Below are 21,162 nucleotides of genomic sequence, written 5' to 3' on the forward strand. Positions count from 1 at the left end.
AAGCCGTGCTGCATCCCCAAATAAATATTATCCCAAGCATTCTTGCCAGTAAAATGTTCCATCCCTCTTTTGGCAGCTGGTGCCCAACCCCTACGTGAGCGTGCGGAGCGATGGGAGCCTGCACCTGGAAAGGGTTCGGCTGCAGGATGGAGGGGATTACACCTGCATGGCCTCCAACGTGGCTGGGACCAGCAACAAAACCACTGCTGTCAACGTGTACGGTGAGGAACAGCCCCTCTGCCTTCAGGAGGGGGGAGAGGAAGGGGTGACACTCACCCCCAGCAGCTGCACTGGAGCTGGGCAGTGACACTGATGTCTCACAGTCCTCTGCTGGAACGGTGTTACTTTGGGAAGGAACACGGGGGAAATTCCCCTGCACAGGGAAGAGCTGAGCCATCCATATGGTTTTTAAAGTAAAATCAAACAACACTGTTTTGTGATCATAAAACATCCTCATTTTTAAACACCTCCAAAGGCGGGGCTGTGCATTCTTCATCTTTATTAACAAGTGGAAACCCATGAAAAGTGCTGTGTGAGTGGTTCAGAACTGGTGTAAGGAAGCACAGCTCCTGGGAGAAGTAGAATGAAAGAAAATGAATTACGAGTTTTGGCAAGACTCAAAATTTGTTTGTTGTTTTTGGTGTCATCCCCATTCTCCTCCCCCTTATTTTTTCTCTTTAATTAAAACATACCAAAAATTGCACTGACAGCAAGGCACTGTGGTGTAACCCATCTGTATTTCAGCTGAAGATATTTGTGTTAAGTCTGTGAGGCCACAAGCACTTCATGGTTTCTCACATGTTAATTTTGCTTACATGTTAAATTAATCATGGGAGGTTTATTTTAAACTTCACTGAAGATTCTGGAACATCCTTTTATGTTAAGAATAGCTGTAAATCTTTAATACAGACAAGTATTCATAAGGTCTTCCATGTCAGCATCAGTTTTTTGGATATTTCAGAACTTGGGAACAAAAAGAAACACCTTTGTATGTGTTTAGATATTTCTAGGTTTTGGTATTGTAGCCTTAAATCTGATTTTATTTTTCTGTTGTTAATTCAAAGGCAGCTCAGTTGAGCCAAGGGAGCTGGGATTCTTGTCTCTTGTTACTGATTTTGGGAAGTGAAGCCTAAAATGTTGTCAGAGGATAATGTGACAAAGCCTTACTGCAGTAATTGCAGTCAGTGAAATACCTGCAGTCAAGTTAAGACTGCATGTACCTAATGCAGTGATCAGCCTGTGGCTTTCATGCTTTGTAGTGAACAGGGATTTATTCTGTCCCAAAAGGCTGGAGAGTGGAAGGGAGAGTGGCTGCTCATTGTCCCTGTTAGGGTTGGAGAAGAGGCTGAGCAGTCCCAAACCCTGCTGCCTGTAGGAAGTAGTAACTGAATATAAGGATAATTTCGTAATAGCTGTGCCATGGCCTGAAATGTCTTGTGCAAGTCTTCAATATTTGCATTTGTTTGTAGTCCTGCCTGTCATCCAGCACGGACAGCAGATATTCAGCACCATTGAAGGAATCCCAGTGACACTGCCCTGCAAAGCAAGTGGAGTTCCCAAGCCATCCATTGCCTGGTCCAAGGTAATTCCTCACCTTTGAGCTGGTTCATGGTGAAAGGTAAACTGAACACATCATTTAGTTGTCATAAAAACTCTATGCAAGGAACATGGCCCAAAGTGTCGGGGGTGAGGGACCTGGAAAACTGTTTGCTCAGAACTGCTTTTGTTCCTCCGAGCAGAATTCCTGGCTGTGCTCCTGCCATAGCTCAGTGTTCTGTTCTTTGGAAGGGCTGTATCTGGGTGTTTTTAACACTTCAGAAATTGTTCCTGTTGGGAGCTGATAATTTGAGATTACGCAGCCTGCCACAGATTGAGGGTTCATTTTTCTCTTGGAGCTTCAAGAGGACTTTTTCCTCTGAGGAAAGTGTATCTAATAATGGCATCCTGTCACTTTTCAGCCATATCTTTGACACAGTGTCCACTGAGGAGGACCTCAGTCTTTCAGGGAATTTCTCTGAAAGTCAGGCTCTTTTTTCCCCCCTGTTTGAACAGAATAATTTCTGGTAGTAACAGTTATTGGGCTATGTTCCAGCTCACATGACATGGCTGTGAAGGCACTGTGGGGCCTCAGAAGTTGTGCAGATGTAGCTGATTGGGACCACATGAAACAACTTCGTATCAAAGAAGGAATAGAACACAGTTAACTGTTGGTTTGGGAGGGAAGAGAACACGGGAGGAGTGGTTTTTCTTAATTATCACTTAATAACATTCAGTGCAGACAAGGAAGAATCTGCTGACTGACAGTTTATATAATGTGTACAAGATCCATTTTGACATCAGAAGTCAATGTCAAAATTAACTCAGTCGAAATCCTGATTTTTTTTTTTAATTTTCTTTTAAGAACTGTGTTCTGTAAAATGTAGCAAGTTTTCTGCACAAGAATCTCTGTGTTTCTGCTCTTGGTACTGCTTAGAAAGTGACACTCAAGGGCCGCAACAAGTTAGTAGAAGTGAATTAGTTTGTGTAAATGGAATTTCGGGGCCAAGTTTCTGAGTTAATATGGAATGCTTTTTCCCCAGAAAGGAGAGGTGATCCTTCCCAGCAATGTGAGGTTCTCTGCAGGCTCGGATGGCAGCCTGTCCGTGGTGTCCCCCGGGGGCGAGGACAGCGGGGAGTACACGTGCAGTGCCACCAACGCCGCCGGCCACGCCACGCGCAAGGTCCAGCTCACTGTCTATGGTAGGTGGGAGCTGAACTCGGCCACAGCGTCCCCTGGGCCCCCCTGGGGTGGTAAAACACCCTGGGCACCCCCTTTGGGTGGTAAAACCCCTTCAAGTGCGTTGGGAATGACAGACCCGCAGTGCACGTGGGGTTTAAACCCGGCTCTAGTTTGTTGGACATAATTTCGTCTTTTATGGAAGTGGATAAGAAGCATCTGTGTAGGAACAGGATTTCCCACTGATAGAAGAATGAAGATCCATTAATCTCACCAGTCCCAAAGCTTCCTGCCATCTCTCAGTATTATTAAAACTTTGATTTAGGTATAGGTGAGCTTTTTGAGGCTCTTATAGCTTGTAGTTACTGGTACTGCAGTGTAAGAGTTCAGGGAGAGGTTCCAAACTACCTGTGCAACACAGAGCTCAGCATTTGTATCTGTTCTATCCAGCTTTTTGGGTGGATACTCCAGTCTTTCTGGTATTTGTGGAATTACATGGAGGCATCAGCCCGTGCCTGAGCTACATCAGCACTGCAGTGATTTATCTCTGCTGCAGACAAGTCATTAAAAATAGGATTGTAATGTTTTATACCTGAAAAAAAAGTAGATGTTTGCTCTGAAGTCAAATTGTATGGTGTTACATTTGTGCAAATGTGTTTATTCATTCCAGCTTCTTAATGTGTTCCATGTTATAGTGAAACCCAGGGTGTCCAGGCCTGGAGACCAGCAGGGAAATGCACCCATTGAGGTCTCAGTGACTGCAGGGGAAGATGTCACACTGCCCTGTGAAGTGAAGAGTTTGCCACCCCCCATCATTAGCTGGGCCAGAGAAATGCAGCTCATCTCTCCCTTCTCTCCAAGGTAACAACGTTTGATGAAAACCAAAGAGAAGAGAAGTCGCCTCTGAGCTGTCAGGGTTGTGGAAGGGGTGTGACTCCTGATTGCCTCAGGATCACTCAGAAGGTGTTGCATTGTCCTGCCTGATGACTTCTTGTGCTGGCTCTTGAAACCCTCTTTCCCAAGGATACATCCCTGCATAGCTCCTGTTCCCAGGGTGCTTGTGTGCAATCTCAGGGGGCCAGGATGGAAGAGATCCTGTTCTGTTCATACTGTGGTGGTGCCCAGGGACCCACATCACCTGACCATGATTAGAGATGTTTAAAAACTGGTTTTCTTTCCTTATGCACTTCCCATTTATGCTCAGGGGAACATTGTCTGTGATTCAAATGAGTTCTGGGCTGTCAGCAGGATACAGATGACAATAAATGTTTGGGTGTGCTCACAAGGGCTCGTTGCTCACCGTGATTCGGATCCAAAACCTCTCCAGATATTCCTGAACGTGTGAAAGCACAACTAAATGCTTGTGAAGTGTTGAGCTGACAGCCTGAGAGAAGGGGGAGCTGGGGACTGTCCTGTGTGCAGTGTGGAGCAGGGTTGGAGTTCCTCCTCCTTGTTTTAGTGTGGTCTGGAACAAGGGGGCAGACGAGCAGCTGATTATCCTTGCATGTTCCCCATTGAAGTGCCAGCGACTGTCACGGGCTGTGCTGGTGCTTTCTGGTGTTCCAGGTCCCTCCAGCTGTATCCATAGAACAGGGAATGGTAGGGCCAGGCACAGGCACACTGTGGTGACAGCTGTGCCTGTTGGTGTCTCCCAGTGATCCGTGGAAGGATCAACCAGTGTCTGAGCTGAATTAAGGAATCAGGCAGATGAGCCTCTTTGCCTTGTGGCCAGACCTGCATGTTGGAGCCATTCCAGTGAGCCTGGGACAGCCTCAGCAGCTCCTTGGCCACCATGGCTGGTGAAGGAGGCTTGTGCACAGGCACTTGGGTTGTGGGTAGTAATCCATGTGGAATTCTCTGCTGTGTCCTGTGAGCACTTGCCTGCACTAACAGATCTGCATTCCTGGTCCCTTGTCCTTGTTTTACCTCAGGAGACATTGATAAATTAGGCTACTTGCTCATGGCTGTTGTGGTGAGATCCAAGTTATCCAGAGTAAGTGAAGTCCAGCTCAGCCCATTCCATAAAATTGTTTACAGATGGCAGCAAAAGTTAAAGATTAATCCAAACAAAATGGTTTGAGACCACCCAAATATCGTGTTAGCAATGTGTACAGTAAACAAAGGAAGAGGGAAATCAGAAAGGAAGGCACTTTTATCAGAAAGCAAATGTAATTACTGGACAAAATCAAGGGGGAGAAGTAGCCCCAGCAATTTGTCTTTTGGGGTTATTAAGAAAAAAAAACCCAAAAATGTTTGGAAAGATATGGGCAGCAGAGAAGGAATCAGGAAACAGTGGCTCAGTTGGTGGGAGCATGGTGTTGATAATGCCAGGGTTGCAGGAAATATCACAAGTGCCAGTTTTGAATCAGAACCTCTCTTTCATCCTGAGTGAACCTGATAGCATTTTTTGCCAGGATGAAGCAGGATTAGAAGTTATTTAACTTTCTGACCTCACCGACCTGGGCTGAGCAAAAACTTTTGAGCTCCATTTCTCTGCCTCTATCACATTATAATGTCTTATAAATAGCTAGAATTCAAATTTTGTAATTTGGAACTTAGATTTTAGATGTTTACTGTGTATTCTGAATGTAGTGGTGAAAAAATGAGTAAGTGTAAGTCACAGTTGAGTGATGCGGCCCAGAATGCTGTTATTTGAGCTCACAGCAATCGTTAGCAGCATGTAAGTAGAGGTCATTCACCTTTCCATACATGTCTATATGGTTTATCTGCTTCTTATTTTTCCAGACACACTTTCCTACCCTCGGGGTCAATGAAGATCAGCGAGACCCAAGTTTCAGACAGTGGAATGTATCTCTGTGTCGCCACAAATATTGCTGGGAACGTGACTCAGTCCGTGAGGCTCAGTGTACATGGTGAGTTGGGACTCCAAGGTTAATCAGCCACAAGTTTCCACATGGAATTTTGCATCATGCAGAGCTTCCCCTTCCCTTCAATCATCCCACGTCACTCCCTTGTCTCTCCCCCGCTCTCCCCACACCGGGGCCCCAACCTCCTTCTCTTACCCACTCACACAGTGACACGTCTGGAAAAATGTCACTTGTTATTGTTTCAGACATTCTTTTAAAGTCTTTTTATTGCCAACGATCCTTAGAAAGAAAAACATTGTGGCAAAAGACTTGCGGTGGATTTATATTATTCTTTAGGACCAGGAAAATCACTTCCAGTCATATTTTATCTCCCTGTCTGAACTTGTGTTTGGAAGAATACAAAGATCAGGGATTAGGGGAAGGAAATTAAAATGTCAAAAGGAAAATGTGATTAACTTTATCATAAAAGCTTTTGAATTGTTTTGTGTTATGAGGAGCCAGTACCTACAGCTCTTCAAATGTGCTCAGAGTATTTCAGTGCTCATGGGAGTCATGCAGTGGAATTTGAAATGTGACTTCTTCAAATAAGTCAAGCACCAGGATATCTTGCATCCTATTCTGTGCAGAGAACATGCAGGTCTGCTTCCATAGTCTCCTGAGGAAATTGGGTTTTGGTGAACAAAGAAGGACATTTTCTAAAATAATAAAAGTGGAAAAGAATTTCATGGGATCATAGAATGGTTTGGGTTGGAAGGGACTGTTAAAGGTCACCCAGTCCCACCCCCTGCCATGGGCAGGGACACCTTCCACTAGCCCAGGTTGCTCCAAGCCTCGTCCAACCTGACCTTGGACAATTGCAGGGATCCAGGGGCAGCCACAGCTTCTCTGGGCAACCTGTGCCAGGGCCTCCCCACCCTCCCAGGGAACAATTCCTTCCCAATATCCCATCTATCCCTGCCCTCTGGCAGTGGGAAGCCATTCCCCTTGTCCTGTCACTCCATTTCCTTATTCAAAGTCCCTCTCCAGCTCTCCTGGAGCCCCTTTAGGCACTAGAAGGGGCTCTCAGGTCTCCCCAGAGCCTTCCCTTCTCCAGGTGATCCCCCCCAGCTCTCTCTGCCTTAAGAATGATCTCGTCCATTGTTTTTCTCCCCGTTTCTGTGACTGCCTTTGTGTCCCTCAGTCCCTCCCAGGATCCAGCGTGGGCCTCGAGTCCTGAAGGTGCAGGCCGGGCACCGTGTGGAGCTGCCCTGCAGTGCCCAGGGGGTCCCTGCCCCCTCAGTCACCTGGCTGAGGGGCAGGGGTGCCGTGCCCGTGGGCGAGGGGCGGTTCACGCTGGGGCTGGACGGCGCCCTGGCCATCGGCAGCGCCCAGGCCCCCGACGCCGGCACCTACACGTGTGTGGCCAGCAACGCCGCCGGCAGCGACACGGCCGAGCTCACCCTGCACGTGCAAGGTACTGTGCTCCTGCCTGGCCAGCGGGGATCTCCTGCCAGGCCTGTCTGCTCGCTGGCTGCGAGGGCAGCGCTCTTCCTGCCCACTGTTACGTGAAGCAACAGCCACATCTGGTTTAGATGTTATGTCCTGATGTTAACTAAGGAAAATTAGAATAAGCAAATAGTCTTCGGAGAGTTTGCAGAAATGAGAAAAAAGGAACTCTCTCTCTATATGTATGTGCTGGTTTAAAAGTTAACCAGCAGGGGAAATGAACTCAATTCAAAAGAGAGATTTATAAGTCAGAATAACAATTTATTAAAATAATACAATAAGTACAATTATACAGACAGATAATTGGTTTTAACCCACAAAACCCAAATGTATAACCCAGCACCCTGGGGTATGAACAAAAGTGGTGTACCTTGCCCCCCTCCCGAGTCCAAAGTAAAGGGAGAGGGGAAAAACCTGCTGGTGGGAGAGCTGCTGCAGTCTGATCAAAAGTGGGGATTGCAGTCCAGTTGAGGGTGGTGGTCTCAGTCTGCTTGAGAGCGGTGGTCTGCAGTCTTCCTCTGGATCCCACAAGTGGTGGAAAGGTTCCGAAACTCCCAGTTTCTATATTCTCCAGTTCAGGTGGGAGTGCTCAGTCCCTCCCTCAGAGGGGGGAATTCCATCAAAGGGTATCAGAGTGGGGAATTCCATAAAAGGATACGAGGACAAGAACATCCCCCCACCTCGCAGGCCTCTACTGACAACAGTTTTTGGGAAATGGCATGGAGGCTATAGAATACACAGTTTTGGGTTACACCCATCCAGTGATGAATTGGTCCCAGCCGTTCTAACCAGGACAATGTATTTAAATAACAAAATGGTGTTGCAATGGTGATGGGGTACCAGTGGTCAATGTGCCAGTTTAAATCCATAGTGTAACTCCTCACCTGACGGGGTCACAGACATCAGTGGAACGTGACTGACTTCAGCTGAGCAGGAACTGTTTCTTCTTTGCAATAGTCTAAAGGCAGTGTTCTGATCCCTTTGGATTAGAGGTGCTGAGAAACACTTTTTAGGGACAACAAAGAACTCTCAGTAACTTTATGTAATTATAAATAATATTCTCTGTGTATTTTCATCCTGTACACGAGTTCGAAATGAGACTCGAGAACAAAGGATGGCAGTAGCACCAATGTGTGGGGAAAAACAGTTTCAGTAGTATTTTTCAGATTATTCAGAAACACTGCCTTCAAAATAAATATAGCAGGTTTTCAAGAGAACCATTTGCAGTCACATTTGAAAGCCTCTTTGTATCGCTTGCTTCCTAAATATTCCCGTTGAAATAAGACTGCTTGTATGAGACACATTCCAGTCAGTGTAAAGAGGGTTATTGGAGTCTGACCTCGTGTGGATGGGAGAGACTGAGTGTTGTGTGTTGCCAAACTGTATTTTTACATTTGGGAGCAGAGATCAAGAAGTTTTTGGGGTCTGATTTTCTTTCAGAGTCTCCCACTATCGAGGGCCTGGACCCTCCATACAACAGCCCCTTCCAAGAGAGAGTGGCAAACCAGCGCATGGCATTCCCGTGTCCTGCAAGAGGTGTGTACCACTGCTCCCACTTCCAGACGTATCTTTTGCTGTTGACCTTTGAAAATTACTAAGTTCCTGTAAAAATGTCCAATCCACATGGTATTTTCCATATATACTTTATTTGGAAAAACTCAAACGAATGGTAATTTAAATAACCACCGTGTGTGGAAGTTTTGTGGAAAGTCATTGCAAGCCAAAAGGATTTTATAATGTTTGGGACTAAGACTTTTCATGTTAAAATCATCCTGTAGCAGCTGGGGCTTCCTCTTGGAAGGACACGTGTTGTCCTTGCTGTGAGACTTCCAGCAAGCAGCAGGAACTGTCTGAACCTTTCTCGTTGTGAGCCGAGCGAAGCGTTTGTGGCAGTTTCCCCTTTGCCCTGTTAGGTGTTCCAAAGCCTGCCATCCAATGGCTCCATAACGGGAGGGAGCTGACGGGCAGAGAGCCAGGCCTGTCGGTGCTGGAGGATGGGACACTGCTGGTCATCGCCGCCGTCACCCCCTCGCACGGTGGGGACTACGTGTGTGTGGCCACCAACGAGGCCGGGAGCACTGAGAGGAAATACAACCTCAAAGTGAACGGTAAAGAACAAACACAACCCTTGGGAACTGCTTTGGAAGAATCTCTTTGATGTTATTGTTGGGAATTACGTGCCCAGGTCTGCCCATGTGCCGTTAAATGATAAAATCTGATCTGAGGACTTGCATTTCTATTATTCAGATGTTCTCTGTGTTTTTTTCTGTTGTTTCTGTTCTTCATGACTTTATGAACAAACCATCTTTGTTTTGTTCAAGGAGCCAGGTGCATCTCAGGCTATTTATACTTGAACTCTTCAATGCAAATAACAAATAAAGACTTTTGTACTGTGGAGATTAAAGATTGGGGGATGGGTCTGCATTTCAGGTCTAAATATGAGAAAAGTTATTTATATGATTAAACATAAGATAGGAGAACTCCTGTTCCTGATATTCTTCTTCCAGAATTCTTGTTAGAAAACAAAAACTCCATGGGTGGCCTTGAGGTATTGATTTGTACAGAGCACTTTCATTCCAGCCTTGTTCACTTCCCATGATAGTGCTGATGCCTGAGCAGCATTATATCCTTATCTTTGTCCTGAGAAAAGCAGGAATTCCATCCTGTGCCAGCAGGACTCGTCAGTGGGTTGGGATTTTCTAATCCACCACATAAGGCCATTTTGTTTGCATCCATAGTGGGATAAATATTAGACAGGTGTTCTGGACATGACTGGAGCAGTGAAGAGGAAGGATGACTCTGGAATCTGCTTCCTTTGCTAAACAAATGTTGCTGAACAAGTAACAGGAGATTTTAAGATTAAATTTAAGATTAAATAACATTAAGATTCAGTATTAAAATTAAAAATTGTTGATGGTTGTTCTGTTGGAGTGAATTTCCCTGGGAGTCTGTTACTGGGCAAGAGAAGACTGTTTTTTGAGAAGAGTAAGAAAAGACATAGGAAGATATACCCAGAACCAAAAGGCAAAAGGAAACATTGAGGAGGGAATTAAAAGGGTCTAAGAAATTTGGATTACGGTGGTCCTTGATAGTGGGGAGGAAGGAGGAAGTGGGAAATCATGACTTTGAGTTTTCTTTCAGTTCCTCCTGAAATTAGAGATCAAGAAAAGGTGACAAACACATCTGTGGTTGTTCATCACCCTGTAAGTCTCTTCTGTGAAGTAACTGGTAACCCCTTCCCAGTCATCTCCTGGTATAAAGAGGATATCCAGGTATGTGTGATTACTGAAATTAGGCAGCCTCACTCAGTTTTGGGGGGACTTTGAAGTGCTTGGTGTGAAAACTCACCGAAGTAAATTCACGTACCTGCCTTTATGTGCTTAATAGTGCACTAAGAACACCTCCACAGAAAACCAGCTAAATATGGTTCATCCATGAATTCAATAAGTCAAAAGTAAGCTCTTTATTTTCAGGATTCCATTAGGAATTAGCCTTAATAATCTTCCAGTATTGCGGATGCCAGAGTCCTCCCAGAGGGGACTAACAATGCTGTTTTCTTTATTTTATGGGTGGAGAAATAAGAACTGTTGGAGGCTATTTGAATTCCTCAGGATTTATCCTCGAGTCCTCTGCTCCCAGTTGTAGCTGAGAAGTCACAGTTTCAGACGAGGAGAGGGCCCTTTATGCACTTTGTGACTGCCCCTTGCTGACGGATGGAGGGTTTCTTTGGTTCCCCCCTTGCCTGCTGTGAGCTCCAAACCATATTGAACAGATTGCAGCAGTGCAGGGGATTAGTGCTGGGACTGAGAGGGGAAACAGATTATCCCTGAACCTAAAACTACCATTTTCTTATAAAAATCCAGCTGTGCTGTTTGGCTGATGTAACTTGGATCACATAAGGCTGATGTCTCGGGTTCTTTTAAGGTTGTGGAAAGCAGTGCTGTCCAGATTTTGCACAATGGGAAGATACTGAAGCTCCTGAAGGCTGCTACTGAGGATGCTGGACAATATTCCTGCAAAGCCATAAATGTGGCAGGAAGTTCTGAGAAGCTGTTTAACCTAGATATACTAGGTCAGTTCATGGTTTGGGGGTTGGTTTTTGTTTCGTTTGGGTTTTTTGGTAAGTTGGTGATTGGAAAAACAGTTGCTATTTAAGCAGGCAGTAAATTTCAACTCATTATAAATAGATTCTTCCACTCACTGTTCTTCCTTAATGTTTGTCTTTCTGAAGTTCCCCCGAGCATAATAGGTGCTGATACCCCTGGGGAAGTTGCAGTCATCCTCAACCAGGAAATCAGCCTGGAATGCAGAGCCAAAGGCTTCCCTGTTCCTGACATTCACTGGTTCAAAGATGGCAAGTGAGTGTGTTACAGCCTTTGAGGTTTGTGTCTGGGTTGTTCTGCCCTGGAACACGGGGAAGTGTCTGTACCTGCAAACTCTGCTTTAACTACTTAGTGTTGTCATCAGATAGAACTTGGGGTGGTGTGAGCTGGCGAGTTCTTTAATTAAAAGTTAACCTCCTGCTCATCTTTGTGAACTCTCCCATGACTGGCACTTGCAGAACACATTTAGGATATTTTAAGCCAGACAACGCTTGAAGCATTTGATTATAAACTTAGCCATTTCTTTGAGTTTATTCCCTGGTTATTCTATCTGGATTATTTTAAACATATCATTAGTTTAAAAACAGTTTAGCTGACGTGTTTGACATTTTTCTAGCTAGTGCCTTGTGCACCTCTGCACATATACATTAAAGGTTATATATGCATATATACATGTTTCCATTCCTCATCTCATCCTCCAGGAAAGCACACCAGGACAAGGATTCTTAGTGGCTTAACTATTAGCTGAAAATCCAGCTGGGCTGTGTTTTTGGTGTTTAACAACATAGTTCAGTACAGACATGGGTTAGTACTCACAGATATCCTGCTGTGACAATTCCTTACTCTTTGGTGTGGATATATTGACACTTTCAACTAGTAGTTAACATTTTGTTATCAGCAAAGGGCTGGCATGACTAAGGATATTAGGAGAAAGAGCTGAGTCAAGCATAGGACTCTGGCTCGGGTGCTGGCATCCTGGATGACCTGAGTGAAGTAATTTTTGTGGTTTGTTTTCTTCTAAAAATTAAGGATAGAGTTAATTATAATAGTTTGTCACTTGATGGTGTTTCTTGTGCTTAATGCTGTTAATTTAGTGCTAAATGGTTCTCTGGAATGGGATAATTTCTGCCACTAAAGGACCTCTTCATCTTGCTGTCAGTTTAAATTACTGCTGAAAGGATGGGGTCAGAGTTCTGGGAAGCAAAACACTCTCTATTTCAGGCCCTTGTTTCTGGGTGATCCCAATGTTGAGCTTCTGGACAGAGATCAAGTTCTGCACATCAGGAGTGTTCGAAGGGGTGACAAGGGTCGTTACCAGTGCAGTGCCACCAACACTGCTGGCAAACAAGTCAAGGAGGTCAAACTCATTGTCCACGGTGAGTTTACAGAATGCCTGGCCCTGGAACATCCTTGAATTTTACTCATAAGGTTTCTTTTTCGAATGGAGATGCTCAGATACACACAAATTTTGCAGGATCAGATCCTTAATTTGTATTTGTCTGAGTAAATCCATTCAAAAAAGAGACTTTACTGAAACAAGCATAACTTAATATTCATCTGTTGACAAAGAGATCCTTTTTGAGCATTTATACGTATCAAGTCAAGTATGGGTGCAGTCTTTGCAGGCTTGGCCTTTAAGTGATGGGTTTGTGCTTTTTATAAGTTTCTAACTGTTGAGAGACAAAAATCTTGACAGGCTTTCTCAAATTCTGCTATTAATTAGTTTCAGCTGAATTTTGATCTGTCTTATGAAGAAGAAAATGAATTAGAAGATTTTTGTTTTAATATACTTGTGGTCTTATTTTCCTTTAGTTAGTGTTAGGAGTAAATTCAGCCAGGAATAAGTTAAAGTTAGTGCAAAAGTATAAAGCAAAGTGCAAAACCAGTAAGAGTCAGACCTAAATAGTGTTTGAAGAATAATATTCCAGATGATCTTCAGGTAGCGTGGTGGGACATTCCTGAGGTATGGAGCAGCCACAGCACACTGCCTGTGCACCAGCCACGGGCAAACCTGTGTCCAGCAGGAACAAAGGAAATGCTGGCACAACTTGCAGGTGATTGTGGCTGTTGGGAGATTAGAGGAATAAAAATTAGAGGAATAAAAAGGCCCCCAGGTAAAACTCTCACAGATGAGTAGATGTACTTCAGATTCTTCAGGCAAGAGAAGTGAACTCGTGATAGTAGATTGGAACACCTCTTCAGTTTTAAATTTCTCATTAATCCTGGCTGGACAAACAGAAGCCCACAGATTAAGTGAGCAGCCTAGATGCTAATTCTTGCTCATTCTTACTTTGTTTTAGCAGTTTAGCCGTATTTTTGACTTTAATATTTTCCCAAAATACCATGTTAAAACCATTCCCCATTTCTGTGGATTCTCTATCAGCGTTTGCTGATAGAGAAATGCATTTGCCTTTGATCTGGGTTTGTTTCAGCATGTTTTATGGATTTAGGTTTTTTGGCAACAAAAAATGTTTAATTAGTAAAATGTTTCATTGTGGTTTGATAATCTGCAAGACCCATCTCAGGTGTAGATCCGTCCACGGACACTTTGCTTTACCTCTCTGCAGTTGGGTTTCCAGTGACCACTGTGGAAGTCAGTGGAATCCGTGGATGTGCTGAGCGTTTTTGGCAGCACAGGAGTCAATGTGTCTGCCAGATGTGTCTGGTACTCTCAACAGTCATAAATTTACTCGCTGCCAATTGCACTCTGTTTTTATTACTTCTATAGAGATTTACGGACTCTTTATATTGGCTGATTTACACCAGAGCTTGTTTGCTAGAAGAATCTGAGCCCTGCTGCCCAGTGAGCAAGGGAAATGACTGTGGGCCAAAAAGTTTCAAAAATAGGAGCATAAAGCAAGACTGTTAAGCTCATATTTAGTCTCAAAGTGACTTCATCCTCAGAAGTTTGGAGCCCTGAGCAGTTCCCGCTGCAGCTGTCGAGGCTCTTGGGTGTATCTGGTATTTTTAATGGCAGGTTCCTTGCTGGGAGGATGCACCTCCCCAGGGATACAGGGATTGCTCTTTCTTTACCCCTTGGAGACAGGGAAGAAGGGTGCCCAGATGCATTGCAGGATGCATGGAGGCCCTAACCTGGCACAGGTCGGAGCCTGGTGGCCCTTTTTGTTGTGTTCTCTTTGTGCTTTCTACCCTGTGTGCCTTGGACAGCTGTACAGGTGATATATCTCTTTTCCCAGGCAACCAACTGTAGGACAAGAGGGCACAGTCTCAAGCTGTGCCAGGGGAGGTTTAGGTTGGAATCAGGAAGAAGTTCTTCATAGAGAGAGTGATCAGCCCTTGGAATGGGCTGCCCAGGGAGGGAGTGGAGTCCCCGTCCCTGGAGGTGTTTGAGCAGAGCCTGGACATGGCATCAGTGCCATGGTGTGGGTGACAAGGTGGGGTTGGTCAAAGGTTGGACTGGATGATCTCAGAGGTCTTTTCCACCCTCAGTGATTCTGTGATCTACTCTGCTGAGGAAAAAAACAACCAAAATACAGCAGGAAGGGTTGGAAGTCTGATTAAAATATTTTGTTCTTACAGCATTCTGATGTTTCATTTAAACCTGCACATCTTTGTAACCCAAGGCTTCAATGCTGCTGTTTTGTCTTTTGAAACAGTCCCTCCCAGTATCAAAGGAGGGAACGTTACCACGGAGGTGTCGGTGCTGCTCAACAACCTCATCAGCCTGGAATGCGAGGCCAAGGGCATCCCTGTCCCCACCATCACCTGGTACAAGGATGGGCACCCCCTTCTCTCCAGCCCCCAGGCTCTGTATGTGGACAGGGGGCAGTTGCTGCAGATCCCTCGTGCCCGGGTGTCGGACTCTGCCAGGTACACGTGTCGTGTGAGCAGCGCGGCCGGCGCAGCACAGAAGGTGTTCCACGTGGATGTGTACGGTGAGGGACAGCTCCTGAGCTGGGGGGTTGTGTTAGAGCTGCACTGGGAGAGCTCTGCTGCCTCTGCAGCCTGGCAGGGACTGTGTTTGAAGGCTGGCCTCTCTGAGCAGGGCCAAGGACAGGGAGATTTAGACCCTCTGCTTTGTGGTACTCTCAAAAAGCTCTTTGGTTCATGAAATCTTGCAATGGTTTGGGTTGCCATGGGCAGGGACACCTTCCACTAGCCCAGGTTGCTCCAAGCTCCATCCAACCTGGCCTTGGACACTTCCAGGGATCCAGGGGCAGCCACAGCTTCTCTGGGCAACCTGTGCCAGGGCCTCCCCACCCTCACAGCCAGGAACTCCTTCCCAATATCCCACCTATCCCTGCCCTCTGGCAGTTTGTTCTATCCCTCCGTGCCCTTGTCCAAAGTCCCTTCACCAGCCTTGGTACCACACTTTCTTCTGCTGCACTATTTCTTCTCCATGTATATGTTCTTGAATTCCTATCTGTATGCTGAACAATACTTACCTGCAATACCCAGTCTGTTGGGGATCTTTAGAATGCCCTTTTGAGTCCTTTGTATTTAGTTCTTCCCTCTCAAAGCCCTGCAGATCCTGTGTGTTATACAACTGGTCAATACTGAAGTAAAAAATTCAAATTCTCTGTTTCCCTTTGCCTTGTCCCACCCCAGCAGCAAATTCTCCCATGAAATCCTACGTGACAGAATGGCTTGTGGAGCCAAAGTGGGGGGAGGAACCAACACATTTGCTCTTAATTCATTTTCTGGCTACAGAATTAATGGCTTGCAATGTATTTTTTCCTTTTTCCAGTTCCTCCAGTGATCGAGGGCGATGCTGACACAGCCCAGAGCAGGCAGGTGGTTGCTGGGAATTCCCTGACGTTGGAATGTAATGCTGCTGGCAACCCTCCCCCTCTCCTGACCTGGCTGAAGGATGGGGTTCCCGTGCAGGCCAGTGACAGGCTCCGTGTCCTGGCTGCTGGGAAGAGGCTGGAGATCCTCAATGCCGCCGAGGCCGACCGGGGCCACTACTGGTGTGTGGCCACAAGCGTAGCTGGGGAACAAGAAATCAAGTATGAAGTTGAAATCTTAGGTGTGTGAGCAGCACAACTACTGATTTGTCACATTCCCATAAACCTAACATGGAGAGATTCCAAAAACCCCTGTGTTTGTGTTTTTGTTTGTGAAAGATCAGTTATCAGGCTCCATAGTTAGTTGAACCTGAGCACTGTACAACTTTGCTGTCCAGGGTTACAGGACAGTTGGAAGGCTTTCAGGTTAGTTCTTGAAGGATTTTTTTGCATGTGGTTGGTAAATATTATTCTCAGTAACCCCTAAAATTCTTCTAACTTGCCTTCATGGAAGAAAATCATAGATCCCCAAGGGTATTCTTTAAAAATATCACTGAGTAGTGGCCTCTGGGAGAGGACATCTTTCTCTGAATTGTGTTGTGCAAATTTTGAACCTTCTCTTGAAAAAATGCTTTTCCTTTTGTATCCCTTGAATCTGTTACCACAGTTTGCATCTCAGCAGTCCCTGCTGACTGTCCTGAGGTAAAAGAATTGTACAAAAACGTGAACCACCTTCTCCTGACACGGCAAGAGTTATTTATGAGCTGTAATGAACTTTGAATTGCTCTCTTGGAGAACATAGTATTGAATGCAGGAGAAGAGCACCCATTCTGCTGCTCCAGGTGTATCTCACTGGTCTGGGTCAGTGGAGGAGCTGTGAGGAGCTGTGTGGCAATGCTTCCTTCCCAGAGAGGATGAGACAGGGTGAAGAAGGACCTGGAAAAGGTTCCTCTGCACCTTTGTTTTCTCCTTCTTCTGGCAGGGAGTGCTAAAAGCCCCCCCCATCCCCACCCACTCATAAGGTTGTTCTGACAGGGTCTGGGAAAACCAACCAAATGAGAAACAGTAAAAAAAAAAATGAGAAGAATGATTTGAAGCCAGAAAATATTACTGGGTAAATGTTTCCCTTCAGAAAGGAACTGAGGTTCCTAATGAATCAGTGTGTGTTTACATTGCTATTTGAGAGAGACTTTCATGATATTTCTGATGCTGAAATGTTTCTGTTTGTGGATTTTCTCTTTCACAGTCCCACCATTTGTGGAAGGTGGGGATGAGCTCTTGGACTACATTGTGATTCTCCACAGCCCTTTGGAGCTGGATTGTACAGCAACAGGGACACCCTCACCAACGATCACGTAAGGGCACTTATGTGACAGTAGAAAATAAAGAAATCTGCTGCTTGATTAGGGGAGTGTGGAATTGAGCTTTATGAGCCACCTGTGTTGTTTGGTGAGGGTTAGTGAGCAGAGGACAAACTCTTGGCTCCACTGAAGACAGCACTCACTGGGCAGCATCAGGATTTTATTTTAAATGAGTTTGGTTTGTTGTGCCAGTGTCCGTGTTCTGGAGATGGGCATAGATAACAAGAACAGCCAAAACTCTCATTCCTGGGCTAATGCAACTGAGCACTTTTGTTCTGCCACCTGGGGTTACTTTTGCTGTGGAGGTTTCTCTCTGCCTCTGATGGTACCTGCTGTCACCTTTTTTGATGTCTTCTTTAGTGCCTGTTCCCCAATACTCCCTTCTGATAAACCATTTTGGTCCATGGCACTCAGGAAAGTGGAATATGACATCTCCAAACTTCCCTGGAAATGCAAATTGAGTTACTGAGCTGTTCTGTTTAATGGAGTTGTACCTATTTCAGGAGTGTTGTAGATCTTTCTTTCACAGAGAGCTGAGACTGAACTTTCTCTTTGACAGGTGGTTGAAAGATGGTCATCCAGTTGAAGAGGGAGCTGGGCACAAGATCTTATTAAAGGGACAGAAACTTGTCATCTCTCAAGCTGAAGTGTCAGACACCGGCCGCTATAAATGTGTGGCTGCAAATAAGGCAGGAGAACACGGGAAGGAATTTGATGTTACAGTGCATGGTAGGTTACTCAAGGGGGGAAGCAGCAGACTGCTTTTTTTTTTAAATTGCTGGCAAGAAGGTGCTCAGATCTCCTGTAAATGCATATTTGTTATTAGTGGGTTGAAAAATTGTAGATGAGATAAGTTGAAGTAGAATAATAGAATAGTTTGGGTTGGAGGAGACCTTAAAGTCCATCTCATCCCAACCCCCTGCCGTGGGCAGGGACACCTTCCACCAGAGCAGGTTGTCCTGATCTAGGAGTAGAAATAGAACTGCACTCACCTGTGGGGTATTGTTTCTATATCTTTAAATGTACATGTTCAAATGACACTTCATTTTTGTTTCTGGTGCTTCTTGCAGTTCCTCCAACCATCAAATCAACGGGGCCTTCCGAGAGAGCTGTTGTGATCCACAAGCCTGTGACACTGCAGTGCATAGCCAGTGGCATTCCCAGCCCTTCCATAACCTGGTTAAAAGATGGACAGCCAGTAAACACAGCCAGAGGAAACCTCAGAGTAAGCACGACTCTTTTATGGGATCCAAACCATGACAGATAGTTACAATGAATTATACAGGTTAGTGCGTCTTTTCCTGTTGCTTCCCTCGTGCTGTGATATAAAGATGCTAAAGATCTATCCTGGAGAACGAGGAGCTTTTTGCCTGCCCAGGGTGGTATCTCTGGTTACAGCAGTGTTTAGTAGACTGAGTCCCATTAGACAGCTCATATCAGAGGAGTCCAGGGCTGGAAATTCAGCATCTGGCTCCTTCCAGTGCTACTTGAACCTTTCGAGGTGTGACTGTCTGCTGGTTGTGAGGTGGCTCTGCCCACTTGTCCCTGTGAGGTGGCATTAGATGAGCTGTTCTATAATTGCTGCCATTGCAGCAGCTACCTGTAATTCCCTTCTGATGGTGACATCCTGCCTTTCCATGAAGAGCCCTTCCCAGTGGTTCCATGCTCCAGGGGTTTGATTGCTTGCAGTGGCTTTGATTTACTGTGGGCTGGAGCAGCTTTTGACATCTTGACTGCAGCCTCCTCTGCACTTTGCATGCCTGCCCTGCTGCCACGTGGGTCTCCCTACACTTGTACAGCTCATTATCCTGATGTCCCAGGATTACTGAAGTGTCTGAACTCCCAGACGCCCCTTCCCTGGGTTAGAGGGAAGCCGCTCCCGGCGGTGTTTGTGTCAGTGCGTGCTCTGCCCTGGGCCATCGTGTCCGTGTGCTCTGTTTTTGGTACAGCTGGAGTCCTCAGGCCGTGCTCTGCAGGTGGGCAGGGCCCTGCCCCAGGATGCTGCCCACTACACCTGCGTGGCCACCAACGCTGCCGGAGAGGCCCAGCAGCACGTCCGGCTCCACGTGCACGGTAACGTCTCTGCCCTCGGCAGCTCCTCGGGGGGCTGCCTGGGGCAGCTCTGGCACCTGTGTGCCCTCTGCTCTGGCTTTTGGGCTGTCTCTGCACATCCCCCTTTCAGTTTGCTTTTTTTGTCCCACTCTATTAGTAAGGAGCGAGGCCAAAAACTCTCCTTCTTAGGATCTGGCCTCTCTCCTGTGGTACCAAGGGCCCAGAAATAAATGAATGAATTCCCTTTCCAGGTAATTGCTGTTCAGAGGTCTCCCAAAAAGCCAAACACATTGCCACTAACTCACCCCTCAGAAGGGTACTCTGTTTCTGAGTCAGTACATGATGTACCACCATTGGCATTATTAATTTCATCCAAATTTTCTGTGGATATTGGTATTCCCTGTGACCATGCAATGGGAAATTTTTACAGGAGTGACTTTTCTGAGAAAGAAACATTCTCTTGTGAGGGGATTTTTTCAGCCTGATTAAAGGGAACTGTCTTTTGCAGCTAACAATAGTATAAAAGGAATGGGGGAAACTTGAGAAGCTGTTGTTTGCATGTGAGTTTAATAAATGCTCTCACCATGATTTATGTATGTTTGGCTCAGAAATCGGCTTGTGCATTCTTGATGTGATCCAATCCTCAAAGGAGGTGTGGGAATCCTCAGGAGGTGTAGGAATGGACCATGGCAAAATGCTCACAGAGTATAATTATGTTGCCTCTTATTGCCAAACCAACTCAGTGTCTGGAAAATGTTCAACTGAAATGAGGAGAAGGTGCAGAGTCTCCATGGATGAGACTTAGAAAGAGAAGCCACACTCATCTTATACTGTGATAATTGCATCACAGCTAATTTGAGTGTCAGCCCCATGTCAGAGATGTCTCTTTTTGCTGTCTTCATGTTCAAAGTGTCATTATCTGGTGTTTCTGACATGGTGCAGATTTCTAAACATTAGTAAGGTAAAAGCTGTGTACAACACTCAGTTGAAGTGGGATGTTCCTGCCACAATAAAGAATTGCTGTTCTGCGTTGTGCACCCATTCCTTGCAACTCTGTTTTAAGTCCCAATTTTCATGGAAAAAAATTAGAAGTAACAAAAATAACATTTTATTCCTCTTACCACTAATGAGGTTATATAGTTAGAGAATATCCCCATTTCAAAGATGAGCTTCTTGGAGAAATTCCTCGGTCATCCGGCAGCTGAAGCTTGTGCAACTCATAGCCCAGAGTTTGTCCAAGGGCAGATGACTTTGTGGTTGGATGCTGTGCTGGCTGGGTGGCTGAATTAATGCAAACCTGCTGCCTTTGTCTTTCCCCAGAACCACCCAGTCTGGAAGATGCGGGAAAGATGTTAAATGAAACAGTGGTGGTGAACAACCCAATCCATCTAGAATGCAGAGCTTCTGGGAACCCTCTGCCAGGTATCCACGTGCACCTTGGGGAACATCTGGAATCAGCTTTAAACAAATCCCCTTTTGTCTCCTGCCAGCCAAATATTTGACAGCGTAGAGCAGACCTAAAGTACCTGGTGCATTGACCATGTCAAGTGTGGGCATATCTAGGACCTTTTTTAGAGTGTGTTTTTGCTCCCACCTTCTTCTGATAAGATATAAAATACATGGTACTGTGAGAACAATTTTCTATTATAATTATTGTACAGCAAAACTGGAGGAATAGTTACTAAGAGCTTATCTAATATAGCAATTTATTCTTGTGCTGATGACAGCAACATTTTCAGAAGAAAGGTGTTATTACATTTCAGGTGAAAATCCAGATTCACCTTTTCTGCCTTTTTGAGAATTAATTCACAGCAAAGTATTGTTTTCTATAATAATTTATACTTGTATAAAACACAGTTTGAAAATATT

The 21,162-nt window shown here is 45.3% G+C and overlaps 1 protein-coding gene across 2 annotated transcripts in view; it reads left to right on the forward strand.

The window, feature by feature from the left end:
- HMCN1 (hemicentin 1) overlaps window positions 1-21,162 on the forward strand; it is a 162,728-nt gene that overhangs the window by 63,294 nt on the left and 78,272 nt on the right. For both annotated transcript variants that reach the window (XM_027704511.1, XM_027704512.1), the window contains 19 exons: window positions 77-221; window positions 1,470-1,582; window positions 2,580-2,739; window positions 3,412-3,577; window positions 5,462-5,589; window positions 6,725-6,997; window positions 8,470-8,565; window positions 8,943-9,137; window positions 10,171-10,301; window positions 10,954-11,101; window positions 11,261-11,387; window positions 12,354-12,508; window positions 14,750-15,028; window positions 15,841-16,122; window positions 17,127-17,235; window positions 17,801-17,970; window positions 18,312-18,466; window positions 19,191-19,314; window positions 20,614-20,715. In XM_027704511.1, coding sequence (XP_027560312.1) covers window positions 77-221; window positions 1,470-1,582; window positions 2,580-2,739; window positions 3,412-3,577; window positions 5,462-5,589; window positions 6,725-6,997; window positions 8,470-8,565; window positions 8,943-9,137; window positions 10,171-10,301; window positions 10,954-11,101; window positions 11,261-11,387; window positions 12,354-12,508; window positions 14,750-15,028; window positions 15,841-16,122; window positions 17,127-17,235; window positions 17,801-17,970; window positions 18,312-18,466; window positions 19,191-19,314; window positions 20,614-20,715 — 3,058 coding nt within the window. The remainder of the gene's footprint in view (window positions 1-76; window positions 222-1,469; window positions 1,583-2,579; window positions 2,740-3,411; window positions 3,578-5,461; window positions 5,590-6,724; window positions 6,998-8,469; window positions 8,566-8,942; window positions 9,138-10,170; window positions 10,302-10,953; window positions 11,102-11,260; window positions 11,388-12,353; window positions 12,509-14,749; window positions 15,029-15,840; window positions 16,123-17,126; window positions 17,236-17,800; window positions 17,971-18,311; window positions 18,467-19,190; window positions 19,315-20,613; window positions 20,716-21,162) is intronic.

This window comes from Neopelma chrysocephalum, unplaced genomic scaffold, assembly GCF_003984885.1.
Source record: "Neopelma chrysocephalum unplaced genomic scaffold, ASM398488v2 Primary Assembly neopelma1_281, whole genome shotgun sequence".
Lineage (NCBI taxonomy): Eukaryota > Metazoa > Chordata > Aves > Passeriformes > Pipridae > Neopelma > Neopelma chrysocephalum.